The 27010-nt window shown below is 40.4% G+C and overlaps 1 protein-coding gene across 1 annotated transcript in view; it reads right to left on the bottom strand.

Annotated features, from left to right (window-relative positions):
* Window positions 1-5005: 5005 nt before the first annotated feature.
* lpar1 (lysophosphatidic acid receptor 1) overlaps window positions 5006-27010 on the bottom strand; it is a 40534-nt gene continuing 18529 nt past the window's right edge. Inside the window, exons 2-3 of the mRNA XM_023289849.3 lie at window positions 24829-25584; window positions 5006-9468 (exon numbers count right to left, since the gene is read on the bottom strand). Coding sequence (XP_023145617.1) covers window positions 9143-9468; window positions 24829-25567 — 1065 coding nt within the window. The 5' untranslated portion in view covers window positions 25568-25584 and the 3' untranslated portion in view covers window positions 5006-9142. The remainder of the gene's footprint in view (window positions 9469-24828; window positions 25585-27010) is intronic.

Below are 27010 nucleotides of genomic sequence, written 5' to 3'. Positions count from 1 at the left end.
TTGTGCTGGTTTGTATACCGTTGTCAACATGCTGTGTGTGTAGGAGTGTGTGTATTCAGGTTTTATGGAGGATGTCTGCTGTGTGTTTGCAGAGGGATGCCCAGTGTAAACTGTTTAGACCTTGGATTGGTCATCTCTCTTCTTCATCTAAACTCAGAGTCTCTCCCCCACCTCCTCCACTTTTCACCTCCTACTCGTTTGGATATCCGGACCACATTTACTCCTGTGTTTCTGGCTGCTCTTTCCTGATGTTTTCTGATCAATTATGGTTAATCTTTGTTCCCAGATTTAATTCAGGATGGGACACAATCAGCTCAGATGTCTGTGGAACTGGGCTTCTCTTTGGGATTCTTGGAGACATAAGATGTTAGAACTTAAGAATCCTCTTGGATGGGAGAGGAAATGTCCTTCAAAACCTAAAAGAGAAGTCCATTTGCTTTCTACTGAAGCTCCTAGAATGGCCACAGATGCATTTTTCAGATCTTTCTGGATGTCTAATGGGTGTGAGCAATACTACAGAGTTTGGTTTTAAATCCAATCCTAAGCATCGACTGAATATAAAGATGGACAAGCCTTCAGTGAGGTCACTGAGGTTGAATAAAACTACAGGTTTAATATAAAGACTGTGTGGTATCCATTACCATCTCTGTAGTACCTGCCTCCTCCCAACTCTTAAAAATGAGCAGATATTTGAAGTGAGTGGATCCTGGGGATGATCCAAGCAAACCTCTGTCTCTCTCAATCATAACTTTAAACCTTAATTCAGTTTAAATAGCTTTAAATGATTCAACTAAAATTACAACCTGTGGAAGACTGAATTACATTTTTGTGCTTGTTATTTTTTATTTGCTATATATTTTTAATTACTATCAATATTTCCTCTGGTATATTTTTTAAACTAGTCCTGCTTTAGTGTATTAATCACTGGTTATGTTGATCCTGGTGCTGTAAATTAGTCTGTTATTCATCTCAGTCCAGCGCGATATTCCTTTTCTGTTTGTTTTGTAATAATTTTGATCAGTTAATATGGTTTTATCTGATTTGAAATTGAAGAACGTGTATCTGCACAGAGTTACGGCTGGACTTGAACAGAGAGACAATCAGTGTGGTGACTAAAAACAATTTTACTGTAACCAAACAATCCAAAAGGTGCAAACAGAAAACCCAGAAATGTGTGGCTGAAGCTCCTGTCAGAGAGCTGGAGGAGGACTGAGGAAGATTATATGGAGCTGAGTAACGTGATCCCAGGTGATGCTCATCAGCTGACGACCCTCAGCTCCAGAAAGACAGGAACACACCTATCCAGGTGGAGGGCCATCAAAACAGTTATATATAAATATATCTATATATTTCCTTTATGAATTCATGACATTTCTTTTATTTGAGCTGATTTCTTCTAGGCTCTTTTTAAAATTGTATTTCATAGCTTGTGCAGTTGTAGATGTTTGCCATCTTATGTTGTACCTTTTTGTATTTCTTTGTTGTTTTTTTATACAGTTGCTCTAAAAAGGAAAATTAGCTTGAGAAACCCAAACCATTTTCATAGCAGGCTGTACACGTGTTTATTTCTGCTGTAAATGTAGGCATTTTAACATGGAGGTCTATGGAGGCTGACTCACTGAAGGAGTCAGCCTCCAGTGGCCATTTAAAGAACTGCAACTTCTGACACCTCTCTATCGGCTTTTTATTTTTCACATCAATGTCAATGTGACACTTTTTATTTTTAGATACCAGTAATGTACTAACAATAATAATTGTTTAAATGCAGGTTTTGATAGTCCCTTGTTTGAGTTTGAATTTTCTAAACTCCTGAGCTGACTGCAGTATCTGTAGGTAGGTAGAACCATGAACACAGTGCACATATAGCAGCATTTCACTTCTGCTTGTTTCTTTGCATATATTTGGATGTTGTCATGTGATGTTGATTAAAATTACCTTAAAAATGCCCTTTAAATGAGTAAAGTTGGAAATTGTTCAACCTCGGCACCAGCTAATAACATGTTAGTTTCCTCCCCTGCAGGTTTTACGTTTATTCACATGTCAAACAAATTGATTCTAGTCTGAGATTTGGCCTGAAATAGATGTGAAACACAGTGAAATGTCATTAGGAAGGCTGTGCAGATATCTGTATTGATTATAAAGACAAGCATTGCTTTTTTTTCCGTTGATCTTGCATTTTGTTCCTTTCAGTCTCTTCAGTCTTCCCTCTAGTTGTTCCATCTGTCCTCTCTTTGCTCATTTTCCATCTCCACTGTTTCCTTTCTTATCTGCAGTAGGTTCCTTCTAATGTTCTCTGTTTGCTCTGCCTTTCAAATGTTTTTTCATTACAATGCGCTGCAAAGCCTGCTGGGAAGTTTCCCTCATTCACAGTCGATCCGTCCATCATCCCTTCTCCAAACAGCAGCTTTATCTGAATGGAACCTTCCTGCCAAACTGCAGCTTATTATTACAGCTAAGAATCGCTTCCTGTTTTATCTCTGCTGGGTCACTTTGTGTCTTTGCAGCACAGAAATTGAGTTTCTGAGAAAGATGGGATTCTCTGAGCAGCTTTTAACTTCCTGTTTCCATCCATCACATGTAGCTGGATTCATTCAGATCATTATCGTTTAACCGCCGGGACGTATCTGTCAGTCAGCGAACCGTGATGGAAACCACCAAACTGTTGGTGTTGATATTGTGATGGAGATGTGACACCACTCCTCACTTCCTGTGTGGCTGCTCAGCTCTGATTGGTCCATTTAGGGAGCAACAGGATGTAAGGAGACATATATCAGTCAACTGCAGGGAAAGCTGTGAAACAGTAAACACAGCAGAGAGCACACACACACACACACACACACACACGCGCGCGCGCACATGGCCACGCACAGGCACACAGACACACGCACAAGCGCACACACACACGCCCGCACACGGCCACACACGTGCACAGGCACACAGACACACGCACAAGCACACAAGCACACGCAAGCGCACACGCGCACACACTGAGCATTCTTTCCTATAAAAACATTTGGAAGGACCGCTGCTTAATCCATGTCACATCGTGGTCCTGACCGTCCTTCTGTCCATCTGACCGTCCTTCTGACCGTCCTCCTGACCGTCCTTCTGTCCATCTGACCGTCCTCCTGACCGTCCTTCTGTCCATCTGACCGTCCTTCTAACTGTCCTTCTGTCCATCTGACCATCCTTCTGACTGTCCTTCTGTCCATCTGACCATCCTTCTGACCGTCCTTTTGACCGTCCTTCTCTCCATCTGGCCGTCCTCCTGACTGTCGTCCTGACCATCCTCCTGACCATCCTTCTGTCCATCTGACCGTCCTTCTGACCGTCCTTCTGTCCATCTGATCGTCCTTCTGACCATCTTTCTGTCCATCTGACTGTCCTTCTGACCGTCCTTCTGACTGTCCTTCTGTCCATCTGACCATCCTCCTGACCGTCGTCCTGACCGTCCTCCTGACCATCTTTCTGTCCATCTGACCGTCCTTCTGACCGTCCTTCTGTCCATCTGATCGTCCTTCTGACCATCTTTCTGTCCATCTGACTGTCCTTCTGACCATCCTTCTGACTGTCCTTCTGTCCATCTGACCATCCTCCTGACCGTCGTCCTGACCGTCCTCCTGACCATCTTTCTGTCCATCTGACTGTCCTTCTGACCATCCTTCTGACTGTCCTTCTGTCCATCTGACCATCCTCCTGACCGTCGTCCTGACCGTCCTCCTGACCATCTTTCTGTCCATCTGACCGTCCTTCTGACCGTCCTTCTGACTGTCCTTCTGTCCATCTGAATGTCCTTCTGACTGTCCTTCTGTCCATCTGATCATCCTTCTGACCATCTTTCTGTCCATCTGATCGTCCTTCTGACCATCCTCCTGACCATCCTTCTGTCCCTCTGACTGTCCCTTTGACCATCCTTCTGTCCATCTGACCGTCCTCCTGACCATCCTTCTGTCCATCTGACCGTCTCTTTGACCATCCTTCTCTCCATCTGACCGTCCTCCTGACCGTCCTTCTGTCCATCTGACTGTCCCTTTGACCATCCTTCTCTCCATCTGACCGTCCTCCTGACCGTCCTTACAGCTGCATTAAACATCCACCAGTGCAGCCTTTCATGCAGCGTCGGTCGGTTTACACCTTTCACTTTATATTTCTATGAAAAAAGTTACATTTGTGCAGCTTTAAGTTGAGTTTTTCCCATGATCCCTCCACAAACTGCTCTTTATGTTAAATCAAACCACTAACTATAATTCAGCACCAACTGCAATTCTAAAGTCTTTCCAACAGTAGAGAACTCATCCTGGTGTGATTTTCATGCTATGCTGATAAATTCCTCATCAACACCAGCTGCTAGACGCCTGCATTCCTGTTTTAATGGCAAAAACTTATACAAACCGACCTTCTCTGGAAAATGTTCTCATGTGAGCCAAGTTCAGAGCGACTGCCTCACCAGAGACCATATTAAGCGTTAGGATTTAATTTATTCAGCGTTTTCCCACCTCTAAACCTGCACAGCCCTGAAAACAGTCCAACCGGACAGAAAGGAAACGTGTTCTTCTCATGAAAATAAACCCGAGGTCAAACCAGGCCATCTGCTGACAGTCAAGGGCATCCAGAAAGTGTGAACGGGCTCAAGGTTCAGAGATTATTGGGTCTGTAGCTCTGCTGATGTCATAGAAACAGAAACACCGGCAGATAAGAGGAAGGAACGACCTGCGAGACTAAACACTGAATCTACTGAAGCAAACCCAGACGTGGAGCTAAGGGTTGACCTGGAGAGTCTGAACACCCCTAACATCTATCCCACTGTCCTTGGACATTGTGTAGACTGTATTAAAACACTTTTAAAATGTCCATAAAGAATCTTTTCTGCGCATTTTTAGTAGTTCCAGTGATTCAGGTTTAGTCGTGGGTTTAGTTGAAGATCTTCTGCTTAATGGTCTCAGGGTTAGAGATATAAGAACTGTCTGGCTCTGCAGAATGAAACAAACAGAAAACACACACATGATTTCAGACTTTTCTGATGTTTTTTTTATTGTTGCTGGAATATCAGCGCTGACTCTGGCTGGACATCCATTGATATCGGCCTCTAAAGGATAGATAGTTTGGAATCACATTTATTTCTGTGCCATTTTCTAAAAACTACTGGTATAAGGTTCGATAAATCTGTGGTTTTCCATTTAAAAAAAAACATTTTAAAGCTTCACTTTGGAAAAACAACAGTCAGTCTTAAACCCAACAGTGCAGATGTAGTCCCACAGCTTTAGGTTAAATCAGTCCTGAACTGCAGCTGAAGGCCACATTAAACACTGGAGCACCGTTGAGACTAAATAAGAGGTGATCAGGGCGGCCAGGATGTTCTAATCTGAGGAGATATCGTGATAAAAATGGCCTCTGTCATCTGTGGGAAACAGGACAGTTCTGGATTTACAGAAAGCGAAGGTTGATGGTGTTTAGTGGTGAGATATCTAACACTGATGTTTGTTCTGCTTTAACGCAGTTAGAAGACAACTGAGTTAGTGACACACAAGCTCAAAAAGCAACTCAACACTGTCTGAAATGGAGTTTCTGCTGATCTCTGGTGGTTTAAATAGTGCTGCAGTGATGGATAAACTCTAAAAAGTCACTCAGAGAACCAATTTACTGCTTAAATGCATGAATGCAAGATAAAAAAAACCCTCTAATTTATTGATTTAGATAAATGTTTTTACACTTCAGCTAGGTAGAGCTGATCTAATAATAATTGCATCAATTTAAAATTTAAATTCAGATTTAGTGTTTGTTGTTTTTGCTTTCTAGAGTTGTACAAAATATATGAAGATAATTTGCTAAACATTAACAAAACTGATGTTGAGTGAATTCATTTCTTGTATGAAGAAATAAAACACTACTGAGGAAAATCTTATTGGAGTGACCTGATTTTTAAAATGTTTGTCACTAGCATTCATAGTTTTAGTAATTAAGTTCATAACACTATAAATTACTATTTGGAATGACGTAATTGTCATGAATAATCACCGTGTTTCTGCAACCAATAAATAAATACATTCTAATTAAAAGTTACTGATTCTAGAGGAAAAAAATAATTGCACAAACTGTTTGAACGTAATTTCTTTAGAAGTTATCTGAACACTAACAGAATTAACACAAATTGTTGTGTTTTGTGTTCTGTTGTTGAGGTGCAGCATTGTTTTTTAGAGTACTCTTGGTGGGGAAACAAGCTTCAAACTTGAAAATAAAAACAGCGAAAGCTGCTGTTCAGTCTGGTGTTAAGTTACTGGAAGGCACTGCACTCACACAGATTTAGTTCAGCTCACATGTGTGTTAATAGGTGTAATAGTGTCTACAGGTAATTCATTAATTAGGGTCACAATACAAATGACATTAATTAAAAAAAACAACCATAAACACAATCCTACAGTACATCTGGACAGAGTATAACAGTTAAAATCCCTTTGGTGATTAACTTGAATAATATATTTTATATATACAGACTGTACACAGGTACTTACAACAGAATACAAAGAGGGACACACTGGTAAACAGAGACACACAAAGGCAGAAATATTCAGTTTGTTTGCTATAATAACCTGAATCAATACTTCATAAAGATATGGTCTAATAAGGAGGCCGGAGTTGGTGATGACACTCTGAGATCCTGTTATCAGATGAAGAATTTTAAGGCAGATTCTTTCTTTAAAATTTTAGATTTTCTCTGGGGTTTTTTTTTGTTTGTTTTTACAATGTAAAGTTTTTAAAAAGCACCAAAACAGTAAATAAATCAGTGGTCTATTAGTTAGCCTCGACCACAGTTCTTCAGAAAACAGAGTAAAGCAGAGTGATTGGTGTGGAGGAGGCGCTGTGATCTTCTTCTGGATAAAACAACTCGTGTTGCTTTATAAACTGGATAAAACATTGGAAATAACAGCTGACTTCATGTTCATACTGCAGCTTAAACTCCTGACAAACATCTGGCTTCCTGAACAATATCTGGCTGTGTTTCTGGTGGCTGTCAGCTGCTTGGAACCAGGAATATGTATTTTGGCCAAAAAGTGTTTTGATTCGAGTCATGACAAAACATTCAGCTGACAGTTTTTAAGGATGTACATCATCGCATCACCACGCTGATGCTCAGCTGGCACCAAAACATCTCTGGTTAATGGCAGAAGGCAAACATGTGACACCATTCAACATCGGATCAGCTTGGTTCTGGATCACATCTCACGAAATCACCCAACTGAGAGCGTAGTATCATCGGCGTATACTATAATACGTCAGTGAATAAGAACTATCAGAAATACTTCCTGCTATGTCGCGGTAAACATCATTATTAAAACATATTCTCAGTGGACATCTGTAGTACTTCATATCACCAATAACACTGTAACAACAAACTGTGTCCATGTCAGTTAATGTCTGACATATAGAAGGATGCAGACACCCTGGAGTGTTTAAAAGCCACATTTAAGGTTGTGCTGCTTTAGTTTACGGCTCCCTGAAAGAAGAGAAACTCAGCATCTTCTGAAATGGACGTAGTTTCTCTCTTAAAGTACATCTGAGTGCTGCTTTGGATGAACTCTGACATCATTTTTGCACAACATGCTGTTGGGTAAGGTTATGTTGTGGGATGAGCCATGCTAGCAGCATGCTAAAGCACTGCCAGGCCTCCGTAGCTCCTGATCTAGTTGTCACCATGGTCATCTAGACGTCTGATTATTACTAAACTGTAATAAAGTTCAAACGACTCATTCTAGTTCTTCTTTTGATTAAACTGACCCAGAGGCATACTGTAGTTACACATAACTGTCCCCAGGTCAGCTCTGGACAGCTGCTAGAAGACATACTGGAGGATTTTGTTGAGAAATCCTTCATGGCATTCATCAAGATCCATTTTATCTTCATGTTCAGACTGAGAAGATGGAATAGTTGATCTAGAGGAGCCACCACCTTTCTGGAGAATATTCCTCTTCTTGTTTTCTTGTCAGATGTGTAGTTTTAATGTCAAAGTCCCAGAAGACAACTAAATATTAACACTGGTTCTAATTTCACATTCACCTCCTCTGGACACAGCGAGAGTAAATCCATGAACTCTCCTTAGATCTGACCTTCAGCCCGATCCTACTTCTGTTTGGATCCTGAAACTACTCGTCTTTAACTCCTCAGAGGGAACAAACAACTCAGGGCTTATTGCTAATCTTGGACCCTTCGAATATTTAAGTTGGATGAAAGCAAGAAACCATTGGAGGGGATTCACCAAAGCCTTTTAATCAGTGAAGATAGTCAGTAGAGTAAAGTTCTCGTCTGGACGGTCACTGGTAATTAAGGGCTTCTTAAACACTGTGTTAAATGTAGAATGGTAGAACAGTACTGGAGGTTTTTGGTAGTTTGCAGAGCAAATGCAGATATTTCTATATTTAGAAGCATTGGTTGGATAATTAATGGATTTTTCACTTTGGATGAAACCTTTTGAGGATATAAAACTCTGGAACTTCATCCAATAAGGCCTCCAAAAGGCTCATTTTAAAACTTAAAGCTACAGGAAATAATATTCAGTCACACATTTTTATCATTTTTTTTTTGAATATCCACAGATTTGAAGTCTTTTCCACTAAATGTAAGTGAAGAGGAAGCTATAGTGTTCTAAATCTGGGATCAGACTTAAATAACTGAATGAAATGTGGACAGTAGCGTCCTGCTGTCTGTCCAGAGGACACTAGCATGAGGACATCTGATGGGATCTACAGGTCAGAAGGTTAGAGAAGCCTGGAGAAAGACGAGGGTTATACTGGCATCACCTTCGTTTCACAGATTACTTTTAAATAGTTCATGTCATCGTCGCCCGTAGCAACACATTTAACACAAATAGAAAATAATAAACAACTAAACAGAAATACTAACAGCCTATCAGATTCCTGGAAGATCAGACTCCTCTACTGGTTGCCAGACAGATCAAGTCTTTCCATCTTTCTTGATCTTCATTGATCCTGTTCATCTTCAGCTCCATCTAATACCTCCATCCTCAAATTTAATCCGAATGATGTCCCTCTGATTCTTACAAACCTCCATTCACCTTCTCCTAGTCTCCTTCAGAGAACAACCTCTTCAGGAAGATGGATTCATCTCCAGGACCTCCACCTGTGTCCATCTACACCACCGAGTGTTCGTTGTGGTGGTGGTGGTGGTGGTGCATGCCGCTGCCGCTCAGCACCGTGTGGTTGATGGAAGACGCTGAGCGGTCGGATCCCTCCGCCGCCGTCCCGTTGACGTTCTCCTGACGCTGGCAGCACAGGATCTGCCTGAAGGTGGCGCTCATCTCCTTGTCGCGGTAGGAGTAGATGATGGGGTTCATGGCCGAGTTGAACTCAGCGAGAAGCAGGAAGAACTTCTCGTAGGTGAGGACGTTGCAGTGGGCGCAGAAGACGTCGAGGAGGAGGATGACCAGGCCGGGGGTCCAGCAGATGATGAATGCACCTGGAGGTGAATGAGAAGACTATCAGTATCTGTTCATCAGGAAAATAAGGAGAAGACTGTCAGTATCTGCTGGTCAGGGATAGAAGAAGAGGCTAATGTTCATAGAAGACAAATATGTTTCTATTATAAACTGTATGCATATTCATAGGGGAGTCTTTGGTTTCACCAGAAGGACATCATCACAGCCAAAATGATAAAGAACTGAGACAAAAAAAAAACATTTCATATCAATTATAATGGACATTTATTTTTAGGAAATGGTCAGAAATAGAAAAATGATTCTATCAAACAGGTAACTGACTCCTTACTGCACATGGCAGCAGAAACTCCGAGTGTATCTGGAGTTAAATAAATAAAGCCAGTATTTAAACTAGTTTTAATGCTTGATGTGCCCACAAAATAATCCTAACATTCTACTACATAAAACACCGATTATGAGAGCTTTTCTTGTATCCTGTAATTATTCAACATGTTGAGAGTTCTTATCCTGTTTCTGTTTAATTATTTCACTCCTATTAAGTGCATTTTTTTAAATGATATTTTTTACTGTATAAAATCCAACATACATGTTAACAGAAATCCACATGAAACCTAGTTTTTCTCCTGAACAGTGAGAGGTTCATAAATGAAAGCAGCTCAGACTCTTGTCTGTCTTCATGTAGTTTTTAGTCTTTTTCCTTCTTAAATGTTTCGCTCGTCTTCATGACTTCTCGTTACTAATCCATACTCCAGCTCTTGTTCTTAATTTAACCCGATTTCCTCATCTAATGTGCTGGATGACACGTTTGGACCGAGGGTTCAGGTACTTCCACAGAAATGTGATCTCAGGCTGACTTCCATTAGGCTGACATGCCGTATTTTTCTAGTTTGAATTTGGCGTTGCAGCTCATGGAGAGTCCTGGCCGTCCTTGAACCTGCAGATTCAGTTAACATGACTCAGTACTTGGCCTGTGAATTCTGTTGAGTCATTGTTGAGTAATAATGAGTCACTTGGTTTCAAAGTTTCACTACTAATGACCTGAAAAAATTGGATCTTTTCTGTGTAATTCCAGATTTCTGCCTGATTAGCTGCTTAACTCTAATATATCAACAGAGGAAGGATTCACTTCTACTGGTTTAGATCATCCAGGGTCTGAAGCAGGCAGATGTTTCTTCATCCTGTCTCTAAACGGAACCACAAAAATGCAAAAACAACACAACACGATAAAACAAATTGGTCTTTTGTCCCTGAAAATGAATCTCACAACACAGCTACTGATGATTTAACATGAAGGTGAAGCCAAAGAGTCTGGGTCTGTTCTGAAACAAACAAAAGTCACTCTAGAACCACACCACCATCATTTAACGAGCTCCAAACCATCAGACTACACAACAACAGCACTCTAAAACCACATCTAAAGCTGCTAAGTGACTTATTGCTTTCAGACCCCATTTTTTATGATATTTTTAATGTCTCTTGTCCAGCAGAGAGTGTCAGTCCTATTGAAGAAGTCCATAGTGGTGCCCATTGCTAAAACAAGCTGCCACTCTTCTCTGAATGACTTTCAGCTAGTGGCCTTAACCTCAGTGGTGATGAAACAACTAGAAAAACTAGTCAAAGAAGAGCTACTCTCACAATCTGAGTGCCTGTTAAACCCTCTTCAGTTTGCTTATAGAGCTAAAAGGGGTGTCCAAGATGCTACTGCTACCTTACTTCACCTCACTTACAAGCACTTGGAAGGTAGTAGGAATCATGCCAGGCTGCTTTTTGTTGACTTCTCGTCAGCTTTCAACCCAATCCAGCCCCACATTTCGGAAGAGAAGCTTGTTAATGTCTTTGGTGTTGATGCATGTCTTGTGTGCTGGATCCTTGAGAAAAAATAAACAAAAAAAAGAAACTAAACTTGAAGACTATTTATTCCATGGGAAACCCAGAAATTAACTGTATTTTTATTTTTTTAAATCAGATAAGGATAAAAGCTTGAACAAGTTAAAATTATAATTGTTAATACATTTTTGCTGAATTAATCACTTTCTATTTTTCTTTGCATCCTGATCAATTTTTCTGGCAGCTGTGGCTGAAATTTTTGTTGGTCTACCTGACCGTGGTTTGGTTTCAACAGAACCCCTGAGTTTCCACTTCTTAATTAATGTTTGAACACTGCTGATAGGCATTTTCAGATCCATGGATATCTTTTTATATCCCTTTCCTGTTTTATACAGTTCAATTACCTTTTCCCGCAGATCCTTTGACAATTCTTTTGCTTTCCCCATGATTTAGAAGCCAGAAACATCAGTGCAGCACTGGATGAAAGATGAACTCACTGACCTTTTATACACACACACTGATTACAAGCAAATAGATCACAGGTGAGGATGGTTACCTTTAGTAGCCATTCAAACCCGTTTGTGTCAACTTGTGTGCCTGTTATCAGGCCAAACCTCCAGGGTATGTAAACTTTTGATCAGGGCCATTTGGGTACTTTCTATTGTCATTATAATTTAAAAAGAATAAACACAGTTGTTTGATAATAAAAAACTAGAACACAACACTAACCATGAGTGAAAGAAAGGTTTTTGTGTTATCATTCATATTCTCTGAAAAATGGCCAAGAAATCATAAACTCTCCCAGGGTATGTAAACTTATGAGCACAACTGTAACTGAGAATGCAGTTATGCTGTATAAAGAAACATGATGGAAACGGACTCCCAGCTGCATTTTTTCTGTTCAATATGATCTTCTGTTTCTGCCCTCTAAGACTCCTGCATTAGTTCAAATTAAAAAAGGTTCATATGACAGTTAAAGTTGAGCCGACTGGAACTCAGAGACAGGACGACAGCTGAGCTCCAGCTCATCATTGCAGCCATATTTGTAGTCTTACATCATGATATTTACAACTTTCTAAGCTCAGCAGAGAGAACAGCGCATCACGTCTCCAATTAGATGAAGTGTCTTAGTCAGTGTCATGTTCAAGTGTTGAGAATTCAGCTGGCAGATGCTGTTTGTCCTAATTCTAACACAACTGAAGGACATTGCACTCTGGAGACGGCGAAACAAAAGGTCTGGATGTGAAACTGGGCAACAGGCAGTTGTGTTATCTGTTCGTGTTTTCAGGCAGCAGCTGCAGAAGGCTTGACCTCACTTCCCAGCTATGTGAGCGTCTCCAGAGTTCGTTAGATTTCAGCTCACAGCCCGGCAGAGAAACTATCCCAACTATTTATCTCCCAGTGAAACATCGTACTCTGAGCAGGACACAACAGCGAAATGAAAAACATCCTAATCAGAATCAGAAAAACCAGAAAAACACTTCAGCCCAACATTATAAATGCTGTGTTTCCTGCTTTTACATTACTGCTGATGGAAATGTGATACAAGCCAGTTAAAATGAGGGTAGATCTGTATATTTCTAGGATGTTTGTCCTGATTTTCCCCCAGAACGAGGCAGGAAACCGTCTTTATGTGAAGCTCTGACCTGAGAGGTTTCATTTCCTCTCTGAATCCAGGAGTTATATCGCTGCTTGCATAACAGCCTTCATCACAACATCGCCTCTTCACACTGAATCCCCCATAAAATAAAAAAACACCCCACCATGCAGGGTTTCTGCCCCACCATGAACCAGAACGTCTGTTTATGGAAGAAACAAATGCTTTTTGGATCCTCTCAGCCTGTCACTAGTTGAAAATGCCACATGGAGGGAAAAGAGGCTACAGAAATGGAAAGTCACTGGAGGAAAGGAAATAAACACAAGCAGGCCTGGAAAACCTGGGAATGTTTGGAAAACTACCTCAGTGAGTTACACACATGTACTGTAAAGGAATTATTGTGTCTTACTACAGCAAAAAAACAACATGTTGTCATATTGATTTAAAGGCTGATGAGAGGCGTGTTGCATCACAATACTGGATGATGTTTCAACAGCAAAGATGCAGTAAATAATCACTGAAGGCAGAAGGGTGTAATGCCAAAATACTCAATTCAGTCTCTAGGGAAAATGAACATTAAATAAATCCAGGAGGTTTCAAATTGAGTTAAAACAGGACTGCTCAGTCTCCTATGTTTGGGTTACATCATACAATGACAGAGGACTTTCCTTTCAGCAAGGCAAAGGAAAGAAATTAAATTAAAGGATGCTCCTGGTCAGCGTTAAAGAGGGGAAATATTTCATAACTCTACCTTAGTAAATCCAAAAGTAAAAGGGCAAAATAGACAAAAGAATTGAATTTATATCTCAATATTTGGACTAAAAAGTCACTTAAATGTCAGAGTTGTATTTATCTTCACTATCATTCCCAACTTTCATTCTTATTTTCTCTTTTTTTTCTGGCGGAAACGGGCTTCCATAGAGACCGAACAGAGGACTATAGGAACGAAAATAAGGAAATAATGGAGACCAGAATACGACAATGAACCCTCACTCAACCGTGCATGCAACACACACACACACACACACACACACACACACACACACACACACACACACACACACACACACACACACACAGAGAGAGAGACAACGATAAAGACTCACATGTGCAGACACACACAGACCAGTAAAACACACAAAACAGTTCAACACGACACAAAGACAGACGGAGGAACGCTGTTGGGAAATAAAACTCCTCTTCTGCTTCCTCTGCCTGACCATCAGCGCTCTAATGATTATTATGGGATGACATTTGGGTTCTCTGTCTGTCCTCCCTCACATCAGGAAATAATGGATCTGTCTCCTAATTCCTCTCTGGATCCCTGAGGAAAGACGTTGGCTGTAATTGCTCACGTGTCGTGTTTCTTCATTTGTCATCATTAAGATGTTTATGACTCTACTTTCTCTTTTTCTTTCTATTCTTTTCCTTTTTTGCGTTGCTTTCACTGCCACAGAGCTGCATAAATACCAGGTTAGATCATGTTTAGTTCTTTAATGAGAAAGTCATGTTCTGTTGATTTACTGCTGCCATCGGATTCCAGTGAAAAACAAACTGAACAAATGTAGGTTTGATGGATGGATGGATGGATGGATGGATGGATGGATGGATAGATGAATGGATGGATGGTTGGATGGATGGATGGTTGGATGGATGGTTGGATGGATGGATGGATGGATGATGTTTCCTAATGCAAAATGACCTTCAAGTATTTTCTGATTGGAAGTCGCTTTGCCCATAATTCAGAACAGACTACATCCAACTAATCCTAACCCTAAAGTAGGTGACTAAAATCTGGTTTCTGGGACCAACGTCACTGTTTGACAGGATTCTTCTTCAACTTCACCAGAGATTCTCACATGGTAAAAGTCTGTCATGTAAGTATGTTTTCATCAGGACGTCATCAGACATCCCAGATTCTCCATCAGTTGATTTCCACTGATGTCGATCTGAATGCCAGAATGCCTGATGGCTAGGTTCTTTTACAGTACAGAACAAACTCATTTATACAACAAAAACTGTAAAGTTGTGAGATTCCTAGATCGTTTGTCAGTTTTTAACAGATTTCTTTGACTTTGCACATGAAAAGTCTAACAGACTTCACACTGGAGGTTGGACAGTCAGCAGCATTGATCAGACATGAGGTTTTGCTGTTGGGATTTCGTGTTTTCTGGGTGTTATCTTTTACATTTTGTTGCATTTTCAGTTCAGTGTACTTTTGTTTCGAATTGCAGCTTTCTGTTGCTGCATTTATTCCACTCATTTACTTTGGTTTATGCTCCAAACATACTGGGTTTAGTTTAGATCCCAAACTGCTTGGTTGGGTTTTGGAAAGAAGTCCTGGTTTGGGTTAAATATACTCAGGAAACGTGACCCATGCTGCAGGGAGTCGACTCCCCCTAGAAGAACAAATAAAAACATAAGGTCAATCACATTTTACAGCCCTTATTGTGAAAATAATATGTTTTGCACCGTGGACTAACGTAGCTATTACACGTTTCTGTGTGTGATTTTCATTCCCAGTTCAACAACAGCCGACAGTCTGAACCAGACATTAAACTTTTTGGTGAAACCTGACGGTTAAAGATGTTATTTAGTCGGAGATGTCACTCATTACGCCCAACCACCAACCCAGACCTCTTCCCTAAGAGAGGAGTCGTAACAACATAAGAGATATAACTCGTTCTGTAAATGTAGAAAAAGTAGAATGGCTTAAAGTAACGTTTAGAATTGTACCAGAGATGTAGTGTAAATATTTCTGTACATAAATACAAGCCTCAGATCGTTGTAAGTTTGGTTTCACACCTCGGAGAGTCTCTGCTGATGTTTTCCACATGTAGAACAAACTCTGGTCATGGAGAGCTTCACTTTCTGCTGTGTTGGATTTACTATTACTCCTCATCGAGCTGGTTTAAGTTTCCACTAATCTCATTTTTGTCCTCGGCCCTTAAAAATGACTAAACTTCCGATATTAAATTACCGCTCTCATTCTTCTCTACATCTCGAGGTCTTTTTCCCGTTAATCCCTCTATTCTTTCCATCTCTTTCTGGTTTCCTGTCTGTCTCCTAACTCCTTCTTTCTTCCATCTGTCTTTTTTATCCTCTCCTCCTTCAGGTTTCTCTCTAGTTCTTATTTTCTTTCTTTTTCTCCATTGTTTCTGCAGCCTTCCTTCCCCTCAGCCTCCTCATGTCTCTCAGTTTCTCTGTATCTGTCCATCTCTACCTTCTTCCTAAACCTCAACCATCATCTGTGGTCACGATGCTGATTTCTGAAATGGCCCAGTGCTTTCCCATTTATCTGCATGTTTATTTTTTTCCCACATCAGTGCTTCCAAACACACTAGAGATAAGACAGAGTTCACGTTCAGTAGCTGAGTGTTTGATAAAGAGGTTTGTGGTGAAGCTGATCTAATGGTTGGAGAAACAACCACCGACTAGAAGGACAGTGAGTTCTGTGGAATAGCCGACATGTTTTCTGTTTTTCTTTTGCTTTATCAGCACATGAAGCCGGTATATATCAGCAGTGACTCACTTCCAGGTGCTGAGACTTAAGGTTTCAAGTCGTAAAGTGGATTTTTTTTCTCTTTGCCTCGGCTTAAAAAGACAAAACAACAGGCATGGTTGCTGTAAGGGTTTCCATCAGATCCAGATGGGCAGAATCTAATTAGCTCAAATTGAATCTGTTTAAAAGCAGCACTTCGGCTCTGCTGTTTATTGATTTGACTTTAAAATGGTCCCGTCTGCTCTGTTTGCTGTGTTTGATTCCATCTTTCTCCTCTTTTCTTGGATATTTGGTGCCACCAGCTTCTGTTACTTTGGTTATAAATTCACTAAGACTCAGGAAAGTCCAGGAAACAAACAGATATTAGTCAGATATTCAGTCATGAACAGCATGGTTCCACTCCTTCTTGTGATATATTAATTAATACCACTGGATACTGTAGATATTACCACATCGAGACATTAACAAATCTATGCAATAATGAGTTGTGGATAAAATGTCACCTTATCGCACAAACAAGTAACTAGCATGGTTGGAAAATTTAATTAATGTGACGTGCAACGGTGCAACGCCCCTCTTTGAATATACACTTAGAGAGAAATTCAGCCAAACAGACAGGACTATGACTTGGATGTGAAATCTTTAATAACGCTGTAAATGTTTAAGCAGAGCTGGAGTTAGTCAGAAAGCAACAACTGATGCTGCAGGATTCCTAAGGACAGATGCAGCCACAGTGATTAGAAAAGCTACATTTAGTGATTCAGACAACAGGTGACTCTGAGCTGCATACCGGGCGTGTTTCAACGACAGGCGTGTTTTCAACTGACAGCTGATTGGAGCGTTGGGTTTGTGGTTTCAAACTGATTGGTTCTGCTCCCATTCAGCCAGGAACACATTCAGTAGAATTACAGTGAAGTGGTGTATTTCTGTACAGTATTACTGTCTGTCCTCTGAAATCTACAGCAGATATGGAAACCAGTGATTCCTCTGCCGGTTATTCAGGAACCAGTGTAATCCGGTGATGGTTCATCTGTGTGCATGTGTTGGGAGATGGTATGGCTTGGTGCTCCTCGCTGTCTGACTATGTGACCTCATACAGCAGCATGAGCTTTAAGATAATCAGATCATTCACAGCAGAGCCAACATGAGCCAACACCTGACAGAGACGCTCATACAACCAACATGGGTCACGCTTAGTTAGACGAGCTGTCGGCTCACGGCTCCTCTGTTCAGCTCATTCAAACCTTTTTTTTTCATCCAAGTGGTGGAAGACTGTCTAAGACCTGATATGCTCCAGGGATTTTATTTTGAAAAGACTAGATACTGTTATTTTATAAGTTCAAGGATTATGAAGACCAGCGTTCAGCAGTTTTTGAAGTAATTAGAAATTACCGTGTCACTAATTTACGAGGAGTTGCACCATATGTGTAAAAATGCTCCTTTCATTGTCTATAACCTCTTCTGACCAACCACCATCACACATGCTGATATGAGCCTTAAAGTTTACTCAGATTGAACCTTTTTCTCCCTAAACTTGTTCAGAATTACTCAAAAATTGCACAAAATGAGTCAAAAGATGTCCAAAATGAGCCCAAAACTTACCCACAGTGATCAGAAACGTCTTCTAAATTATTCAGCTTTTCCCAAAATGACAAGAACGTCTCCAAAATGACTCTCAGTGGTCAGAAATGATCTAAATGTGTGTAAAAATGATCCTTTCATTGTCTGAAACCTGCTCTGGCCAACCGCCTAACACTCATTTAAATTAGACATCAGTTCTGGTTCTTCAGATCGAGCAAAGAGAGCTTTCAGTATGTTTTCTTAGAAGTGGGAAATGCAGACTAATTATTGTAGATTTTCAGGTATCAGTATGTGAATTTGGATGTTTTTACCAAATTCAACTTTTCCAAACTATATACAACGCTGAATAAATACATAAAAAAGCATAAATGTCTCTCTTCTGAAATGTGTCTAATATAAGGGTGAGTTAATATCGGAACGTTCTTTTCTGGAAAATTTTCTGTTTCCAGATGTAAACAACGCTTCAGTTTACTTTCAGTGTCACTAAAATATGATCTTGGAGGTCTGACAAACATGAAGAATGCATTTCCTTCCTCCTCAATCATTTGTGAAGCTGCTTTTGTTTTTTGTTTTTAAAAACATTTTGACAGCTGCATTGTTTAAGTCCATGCAGCCGCCGTCCTCTCCCTGTCTCTGCTGACACGCTGTAAATGCTGCCGTCTGAGTCTCCACCAGGACAAGAGCTCAGAAACAGAAATGGTAAAAGCTGAGCTCCATCAGTGATATAAAACGATGGTCAAACATTTCCTGTGAAGCACCAAAATAACATTTAAGTCCTATTTGTATGTGTTTGTGTATCAGTGCTGTTTCCAAAGAGGTGCACAATGAAACCAGATTAATAAAATGATAATATATGCTGAGTTAATGAAGGTCTTTAGCTTGACTAAATCACCATGGTAACCTATGATATGCAGCTAACCTGCTCTGGGGAGGTTCTGTTCAGATTTCAGGATTTAAATCAACCTTTTCTATACTTAATGATATTCTCTGTGAGCAACATAGATTTTAAAATGAAGCAATAAAAGTTTCTCCTGCAAACCTGCTGATCTGTGAGTTACTGATTCCCTATAGGCTGACTGTGTTGCCATGGGAACCTACATGCTTTTAGTTGGTGATGCATAAATATGTTTTGCTCCTTGGTGCTATAAAACCTGTTTTATACTAACTGTTACTGCAACTAACAGAGCTCCGATTAGAAAACTGATCAGTGTGTTGGTGTTGATTAATGAGGATATTCAATCAATAACATTAATTTCACTTTGATTTGACAGAAAAACTCAAGACATTTCCACCTATGCTTCATTATGGGACAGTTTGTTGTGTTTAAATGCATGAAGTTTAATATTTAAGAGGTTGGATGTGCACATATTTAAGATGCATTCAGAGGGAACTGACTGGAAAAATAAATGCAGGGTTATTCAAAAAGAATGAACCGATTTCATTACACAATATTTTAATAAGGAAGAGAAAACTCCAGCCATGTCACAAATATTCTTCTCATAACCAACTTGATGTTTAAGGTCATTGAATGACATGGAATAACAGCAGCGGTAAACTCAGTGGATGGTGACGTGCTGATACACGTCTGGGAGGAATTCTCTGATCCATTGATGCTGCACTTGGAGGCCACTTTGAACACTTGTAAAACAGGAAATAAAAGTTGATTGTGAGTAGAATACTGGTGACTTGGCTGGAGTTTTCTATTGCTTTTTCTTATTCAAATATTGCATAATGTAATCATTCTTTTTGAATAACTCTGTAGAATAACTTAAATTATTACAAATTTTCTAGCAGCATTGCTGTCTTAGCATCATCTGCAGTAACACTGTTTATATTACAGTAGCTCTCGATTATAACTACCTGGTTCCTCTCCAATCATGTCTTAAACAGCCCTTTCTGTAAGAACACACATCGTCCCTGAGAAGAAAATCTGAGATAAATAAGGTTCATAACCCCCTGGTGATGCCTATTACTGCTGTTATCCTTTTAGTTTTGTTGAGGTACACAAAGGAAGTCTCTGTCAAACTTCAGGTGCACTTGTGTCCTTATTTCATCAAAAAAAAGAGAAAAAGAGAAAAACAGCAGCAGCACATCCAGATGGTGGTTTTCTCATCAGCACCAGAGTTTATGTGAATGGAGCCAGCCTGGAGGCTTCTACCACTGTAAGAGACTTTATGAGTGCACGTATATCTGCCTCTGCTCATGCATATGTGCAAATGTCCGTAACCAGCTTTGTCTTTCCCATCCCATTGTGTGTTTCTGAGAGGAAATCGTCCATTTCTGACTAACCCTATCCTGAGAGTGGAACCAGGGGAGCAGTTAGGATCATCTGGACAGAAGATGGAGAAGCAGCTCTGGGGAGTGTTGTGGGTCAAGCAGCAAATCCTGAACTCATTCTAACCTTTCACATCATCAGAATTCAGCGCTTCACCGCAACGTTGTCCCACCAGAGACCGCAAGCTTCTGACCTTTTCTGTTTTTATTTTTTAAATACGAAGAGGTTAAAGATGTGAATAAGAGCTTGTTTGTGGCATTGTGAGAGAGGCAGAGATCTAGGGAGGGTCCTGGTACTTTCTATCCTCCTCAGTGCTTCAGAATGACCTCATTCAGTAGATTCCAGACAGAATCCAAACACATCACACCCTCGCTCAGAAGACTACTTTACCCTCTAAAAGTTCGGCTAAATAGGAACAAATGTGGGGTTCAGAGAAACAGGATTTCAGATTAATATCAGGGATTTGTTAAACTGATTAAAGTATAATAAAACATTTGAAGATGACTCTCAAATCATCTTGTTTTTACAGGTTTTCAGACACCTTACATGAAACTACAAAGCAACAGTCACAGTCAACTAGTCATTCTTTTCTTTATATATTGTTGGACTTTCCTTAATCGCCACAGGAAGCTGAATATATTTGGGACTAGTTTTTCTCAGTCGCTTTGGTTCAGTTCTCAGATCAGAATTGAAATTCTCAAAACTATTTGTTCAATCTTCACATCATTGTGTCACTTGTGCACATCAAAACAGCAGTTTCTCATTTCTTTGAACAAGTTGCAAATGCTTTGGTTCATCCATGGAATGATTCTGTCCAATTCTCTGCTGTTTCCTCCATTATCAGCTGCTTATGTCCTGTTGATCTAAATGTATTCTAATGGGTCTCTGTTGAATATTCTCACCTCCACAACATTTAGGCATTAGTTCATCACATCAGTCTTTACATGGACAATGGTTGAACAAGTTGTCATAATATGTCAGGATGTTTCTATACATTTCCATTAGACTTTTTTCTAAATTTGTCCTGAATTGGTAAATTGGTCCCAGGTGAATCTTGAATTTCTCTAATGAAGGGAAATGTGTGAAGGGTTAAATCGCTCAAAGACACAAGAGAAGATATTTGTGGTGTGGATGAGAATTTGTGTCCCAACAGACAGGAACGTCAGGAGGTGTAGGAAGACTGGACTGGAATTCCTACAGCTGCATGTACAGTTTTCCCTCAGGAGATTGTCCTCTGTTCATATTTCTACTTTAGTTTTTTGTTTTTTCTGTGTGCTATGCAGCGCTGTTGTCCTTTCTGTATCACAATGACGTGGTCTGTCAACAGGTTACAATACAAACAGTAAAAGCGTAAATGTGAATCACTAAGGTGGAATTTACAGTTTACAATAACTGTCATCAAAACTTTATCCATAGTTTCCATCAGAACATCCCTCCAGAGAACAGTTATAATGACAACATGACTCAGGAATCTGACTGTCTGATCCACACAATGACACCATGACTGGTCATTCTGATCCACTGACATGTTCATTGACACAAATATTTACTTTTGAGAGATGAACTGAGGATTGTGATCAAGAGACTGGCTTTTGCAGGTAATCCGTGGTGTTTTTCTATTTGTACGAATTGTTTTGAGAAATGCACTTACTGTTTTGCAAATGTGGAGGATGATTCGAGAAACGTACCAAAGCGACTGAGAAAAACTGTAAAGTCAAACAGCAGCAGTTTAGCTGTTCTGAAGTCAGTTTCTAGATTAGGGTCGGGTAATACATCTGAAACATTTATCATGACAAAATATTTTATTTCAGAACTGGGTTTCACCAGACACAGACCCTACACTGGTTTCCACTTACAGCCAACCTCAGGTCCAGCCAAGATGATCAGAGGCCTGGCTGCTGACTATCATGCCTGGGGAGACCTGAACAGAGGCCAGCAGAGAGGGAAGGGTGAAGAGATTCCAGTATGAAGGACTGATAGGCTGCTAGGAGTCAGGGAGGTTGTTGGATCTAAGTCAGACTGTTCGATCAAACATTTTCTTCTTTCTATTGATGAATTGTCCTTTGCTGGTATTTATCTCCATCCTTTTATTTCCTGGGCTTCCTGTAGGGACAATAAGCCTTCTGTAAATAGTTGAACAAGCTGATCGACTCCAGGCCATTACTGGCACAACCTGACTTAGAGAAAGTCTTGGGTTGGTCTAATTTCTACAGAATCCTCTGCTGTTTTCAGATGAAGTCATTCATCAGCTTTTAGAACATGTCAGCATTTATTTCGGGGGGATTTTTAGTACCGAGGTTTAGTATTAGAGACCGTTATGATCCGGAGAGGGAACACCTGATGCATTTACCTGAAACTATCAAACATATCAGCAATCAATATTCTGATTTCTATTGGTGAGGAGTGTCTGGCAGGTGCTTATCACTGTGGTTTTATCACACAGGTGTAGAGATGATAAATCCTGCTCACCTGTCACACCTTCAGCCAGGTTCTTACTGCCAGAACCTGAATTTCAGGAACACTTGAGTTAGGACTTGTCTAATTTCTAAATAAGCCTCTGTGGTTTTCAGATGAAGTCCATATCAGCATTTAGAAATATTTGTGTTGATTCACAGAAGACGTTTTATAAGATAGCAGCAGGTATTACTGGGTGAGACTGACGTTCCTCTAATGTATGTAGAACTCTGATTTCAAAACAACAGAAGGACTTTCCATTCAACCATTATAGGAAGAAAAAGGCATTGCAGAGGATATACTGTGTTCTTAATGCATGTTATAGAGCTTTAATAGCATTATACAGCTGAAAGGAAGCCCAAACATGAGATATCTTTAAGTGCTACTGGCAGTGACAACAATCAGATTAGATAACCAGATTAGAAGTTCTCCTCCCAGAATAATCATCATTAGGTGCATAAAAAGTAATTTTTTTAGTTTATGGTGTGGAAAAGTCAGCAGATGAGACTCAGAAGAGTTTCTCTCTGAGGTTCAGTAAGCAGAAATAATCAGAGTATCTCTATGTTTTTTACTTTTACATTCTGCTGTCCAGTCTGTGAATTCAATGAGCAGTAAAGACAACAGAGGCAGCAGGATGAGATAACTGCACATCGCAGACAAATCACATGGAATCCTTTGGTGTGTTTTGTCTAGGACCAACACATCCTGCTTCCAGGCACCAAGAAGCTCTTTTCCCACAATTCAGCTCTCTTTATCAGCAGCTGAGCTCCGTCCTGACAGTCCATGTACAGAGAAAATAACAGCAATACCTCTGTTTATTCACAGAGACCTGGAGATGTATAGAGGAAACATATTTCTACTCAATGCTCAGATATAAACCTGCCAGAACAGACATACTGTTTAATTCACACATTAAACAGGCCCGGTTTCAGCGTAGCTGTGTATTAATAGCTACAGAAACTACATTTCTATCTCTGAAATCTGAAACAAAGCCTTTATCTGTCCATTATGGAATGGTATCTAAACCACAGCCTGAATCATACTGCAAGCATCAGTAAATATTACCGATAATCTTGGTTTTTATCAGAAACAACTGGATTTACTGAGAATATTTCACAATTTTTGATGTGTTGAATCACAGAAATGCCTTCATCAGAACTTCAGATACTGAGGAATCAGTTTGTGTTCCTTAAATAACATTACGACAGCTCAGATAGCGATCTCAGGATGATATCATGCAGCTAATGATGTGCTCAGAGAACACATGGAGGATTTTAAATACAACCGTACACATTACAGCCATCTCTGTACAGGCACTGAGCCTTTGATAACCTAAACGTGCACACCCTTCATTCCCTGAAGATTTGATCTAATTCAGACTTTCATAATCTCATAAAGTCAACAAACCCCGTCTAGCTGAGAGGTAGAAATCACTGCATCTGTTCCTCTCTACCTGTTTCTACAAGATGAAACATAAATGAAATGGACTGATTATTAAATATACTGGAAATATTCACTAAAAACATCTATGTCCACTGATAGGACTGAATCTTGACTAGTAAAGATGAAGGACTGGATAGGAGTGGTGCTAGGCAGATGCTGGGCTGGGCCTGAATGCTACAGCCTCACAAATAAACCATCAACACATTCATTGTTCTACTGCTGCTGATGACTTCAGAAACTGAACTCACTGCTACAAACATAGATAGATAGATAGATAGACTATAGCTAGATAGATAGATAGATAGATAGATAGATAGATAGATAGATAGATAGATAGATAGATAGATAGATAGATAGATAGATAGATAGATAGATAGATAGATAGATAGACTATAGCTAGAGAGATAGATAGATAGACAGACTATAGCTAGATAGATAGATAGACTATAGATAGATAGATAGATAGATAGATAGATAGACTATAGATAGATAGATAGATAGATAGATAGACTATAGATAGATAGATAGATAGATAGATAGATAGATAGATAGATAGATAGATAGATAGACTATAGCTAGAGAGATAGATAGACTATAGATGGATAGATAGATAGATAGATAGATAGATAGATAGATAGATAGATAGATAGATAGATAGATAGATAGATAGATAGATAGATAGATAGATAGATGATTCTTACCCAACACAATCACCACAGTCTTCAGCAAAGACATCATGGTATCTCGGTTTCGTCTTGGTCCAGAGCTGTGCCTGGACATCCTCATGGTCCTCTGCCTCACATACACAAAGATGTGGGCGTACAGCGTCACCATGACAACAAAAGTCACCAGGTTAAAGACCGCCCAGAAGACCAAGTAGGAGTTGCTGTACAGCGGGGCCATGTTGGAGCAGGATCTAATGCTGCAGATGCAGTTCCAGCCCACGCTGGGGATGGCCCCCATGACGATGGACATGGTCCAGATGATGACTATCACCACCACCACGCGCCGGTTGCTCATACGGGTGTGGAGCTGCATGCGGAACACGGTGATGTGGCGCTCGATGGCGATGGCGAGCAGGTTGGCCACGGACGCCGTTAGGCTGGTGTCGATTAGACCCTGACGCAGCAGCCACGTAGAAACAGTCAGACGCCGGGTGTTCGGACCCGTGTTGAACATCAAGTAGAAGTAGGCCAAGCCAGCGAAGAAGTCAGCAGCTGCCAGGTTGGCCATCAGGTAGTAGATGGGGAAGTGGAACCTCCTGTTGACGTAGATGGCGATCATCACCAGAAGGTTGGCCAGCATGATGAAGATGCACACGGTGATGCCGAGGCCCATCACCAGCCTGCTGACAGTGTTCCAGTCAGTCGCCAGGTATTTGCCGCTGCGGTTGTAGAAGAAGGCGATGGTCTCATTGTAGTAGCACTGTTCCTCATCCATGGTGGTGGTAGTGCTCACTGGAAGGAGAAAAGACACTATCAGAGGCCTGAAGGTTGCGCTCTCATCCCAACTGCATTTAGTATTTTAAATTAATCACCTCAAAGCTCCACCTTCTGTTTATATATATATATATATATATATATATAAAGTATACATCTACAATACATTCAGACTGATAGTATTATCCAGTAATACGATCATTAATACCATGCTCAGTCTGACTTCACCCAAAACAGGTCACTGATGGAAAATGCTTCAGTTTTCACAGGAAATTTACACTTAATTTTAACTATTGTACAACATTTTAGAACCACCGTCGCACCACCATCTCAGACAAAAACACAGAGGCTTATAAGCCACATCTTCCCCTCCATTATCTTTTATTTACAGACAGGTTGGGTACGAGACAACAAGAAAATATCCAGCCGAAGCCACGAGCACCGGACTGCAGCAGAACCATGAATGGAAACAGAAACACAAAGACTGGAGCAGAACAACTGGAGGAGCAACATAAATAAGGTAGATACCTTATATCTGGTTTTTACATCCTTTATTTCTAGGGGACACAGAGAGGGCCAAAACTTCAATTCCAAAAGCTAACATGTACTTGTGGCTGCCATGGCTGCTAAAACAGAACAGAGAAACTCAGATTACAACACATATAGGAGTGGGAGCTCACTGCTGTTGTGCCACTACATGTCTACGTAGCAGATGGTAATTTATTACTATATTTCACCTTTAAAAATAGCTTGTTATACCTTTAATATATATGGATTTGCCCAAACAAAACTTGTCTGTAGTGAGCAGAAATGCCTCTGTGTTCACCTCTCTGAGCTATTTTTATTCTTTGGTCCAGAATGAGTTAATCTCTTTTCAGGAAAGTTCGTATATTTCTCTTTCATAACAGTGAAAACAAAGCGCTGCTTCAGGAAACATGGACTGAAACATGGGAAACCAAAATCCCCTTTGGATTTAGACCCAACTGGATCGGCAGTCATCTGTGTGTGTGTGTGTGTGTGTGTGTGTGTGTGTGTGTGTGTGTGTGTGTGTGTGTGTGTGTGTGTGTGTGTGTGTGTGTGTGTGTGTGTGTGTGTGTGTGTGTGTGTGTGTGTGTGTGTGTGTGTGCGCGCGCGTGTGTGAGTAAACCTCATTGTGATATGAAGCTAGAAACATGTTTTTTTCCATCTGCTGAAGGTTTATGAGTTTATGCTGAAAAAAAGCAATCTAAGCAGAAACAGCAGCAACATGATGCTCAGCATGAACTCACACACACACAGACTGCTCACAGGAACACGCGTGTTAGCATGTAATAAGCTGTATTCCCACACAGATGCTGGCCATTCGCTCTCATACATCCAGACCGGAAACAGGACCTCAGGCAGCAGCAGAGACAATGAGAGGGAAAAGGAGGACAGAGAATGAAAGCTATTAGAGGTTTGGGGT

The sequence above is a fragment of the Amphiprion ocellaris genome, chromosome 17, assembly GCF_022539595.1.
Source record: "Amphiprion ocellaris isolate individual 3 ecotype Okinawa chromosome 17, ASM2253959v1, whole genome shotgun sequence".
Classification (NCBI taxonomy): Eukaryota; Metazoa; Chordata; class Actinopteri; family Pomacentridae; genus Amphiprion; species Amphiprion ocellaris.
The sequence above is the reverse complement of the archived record's forward strand: the minus strand, read 5'-3'. Positions and strand labels throughout refer to the sequence as shown.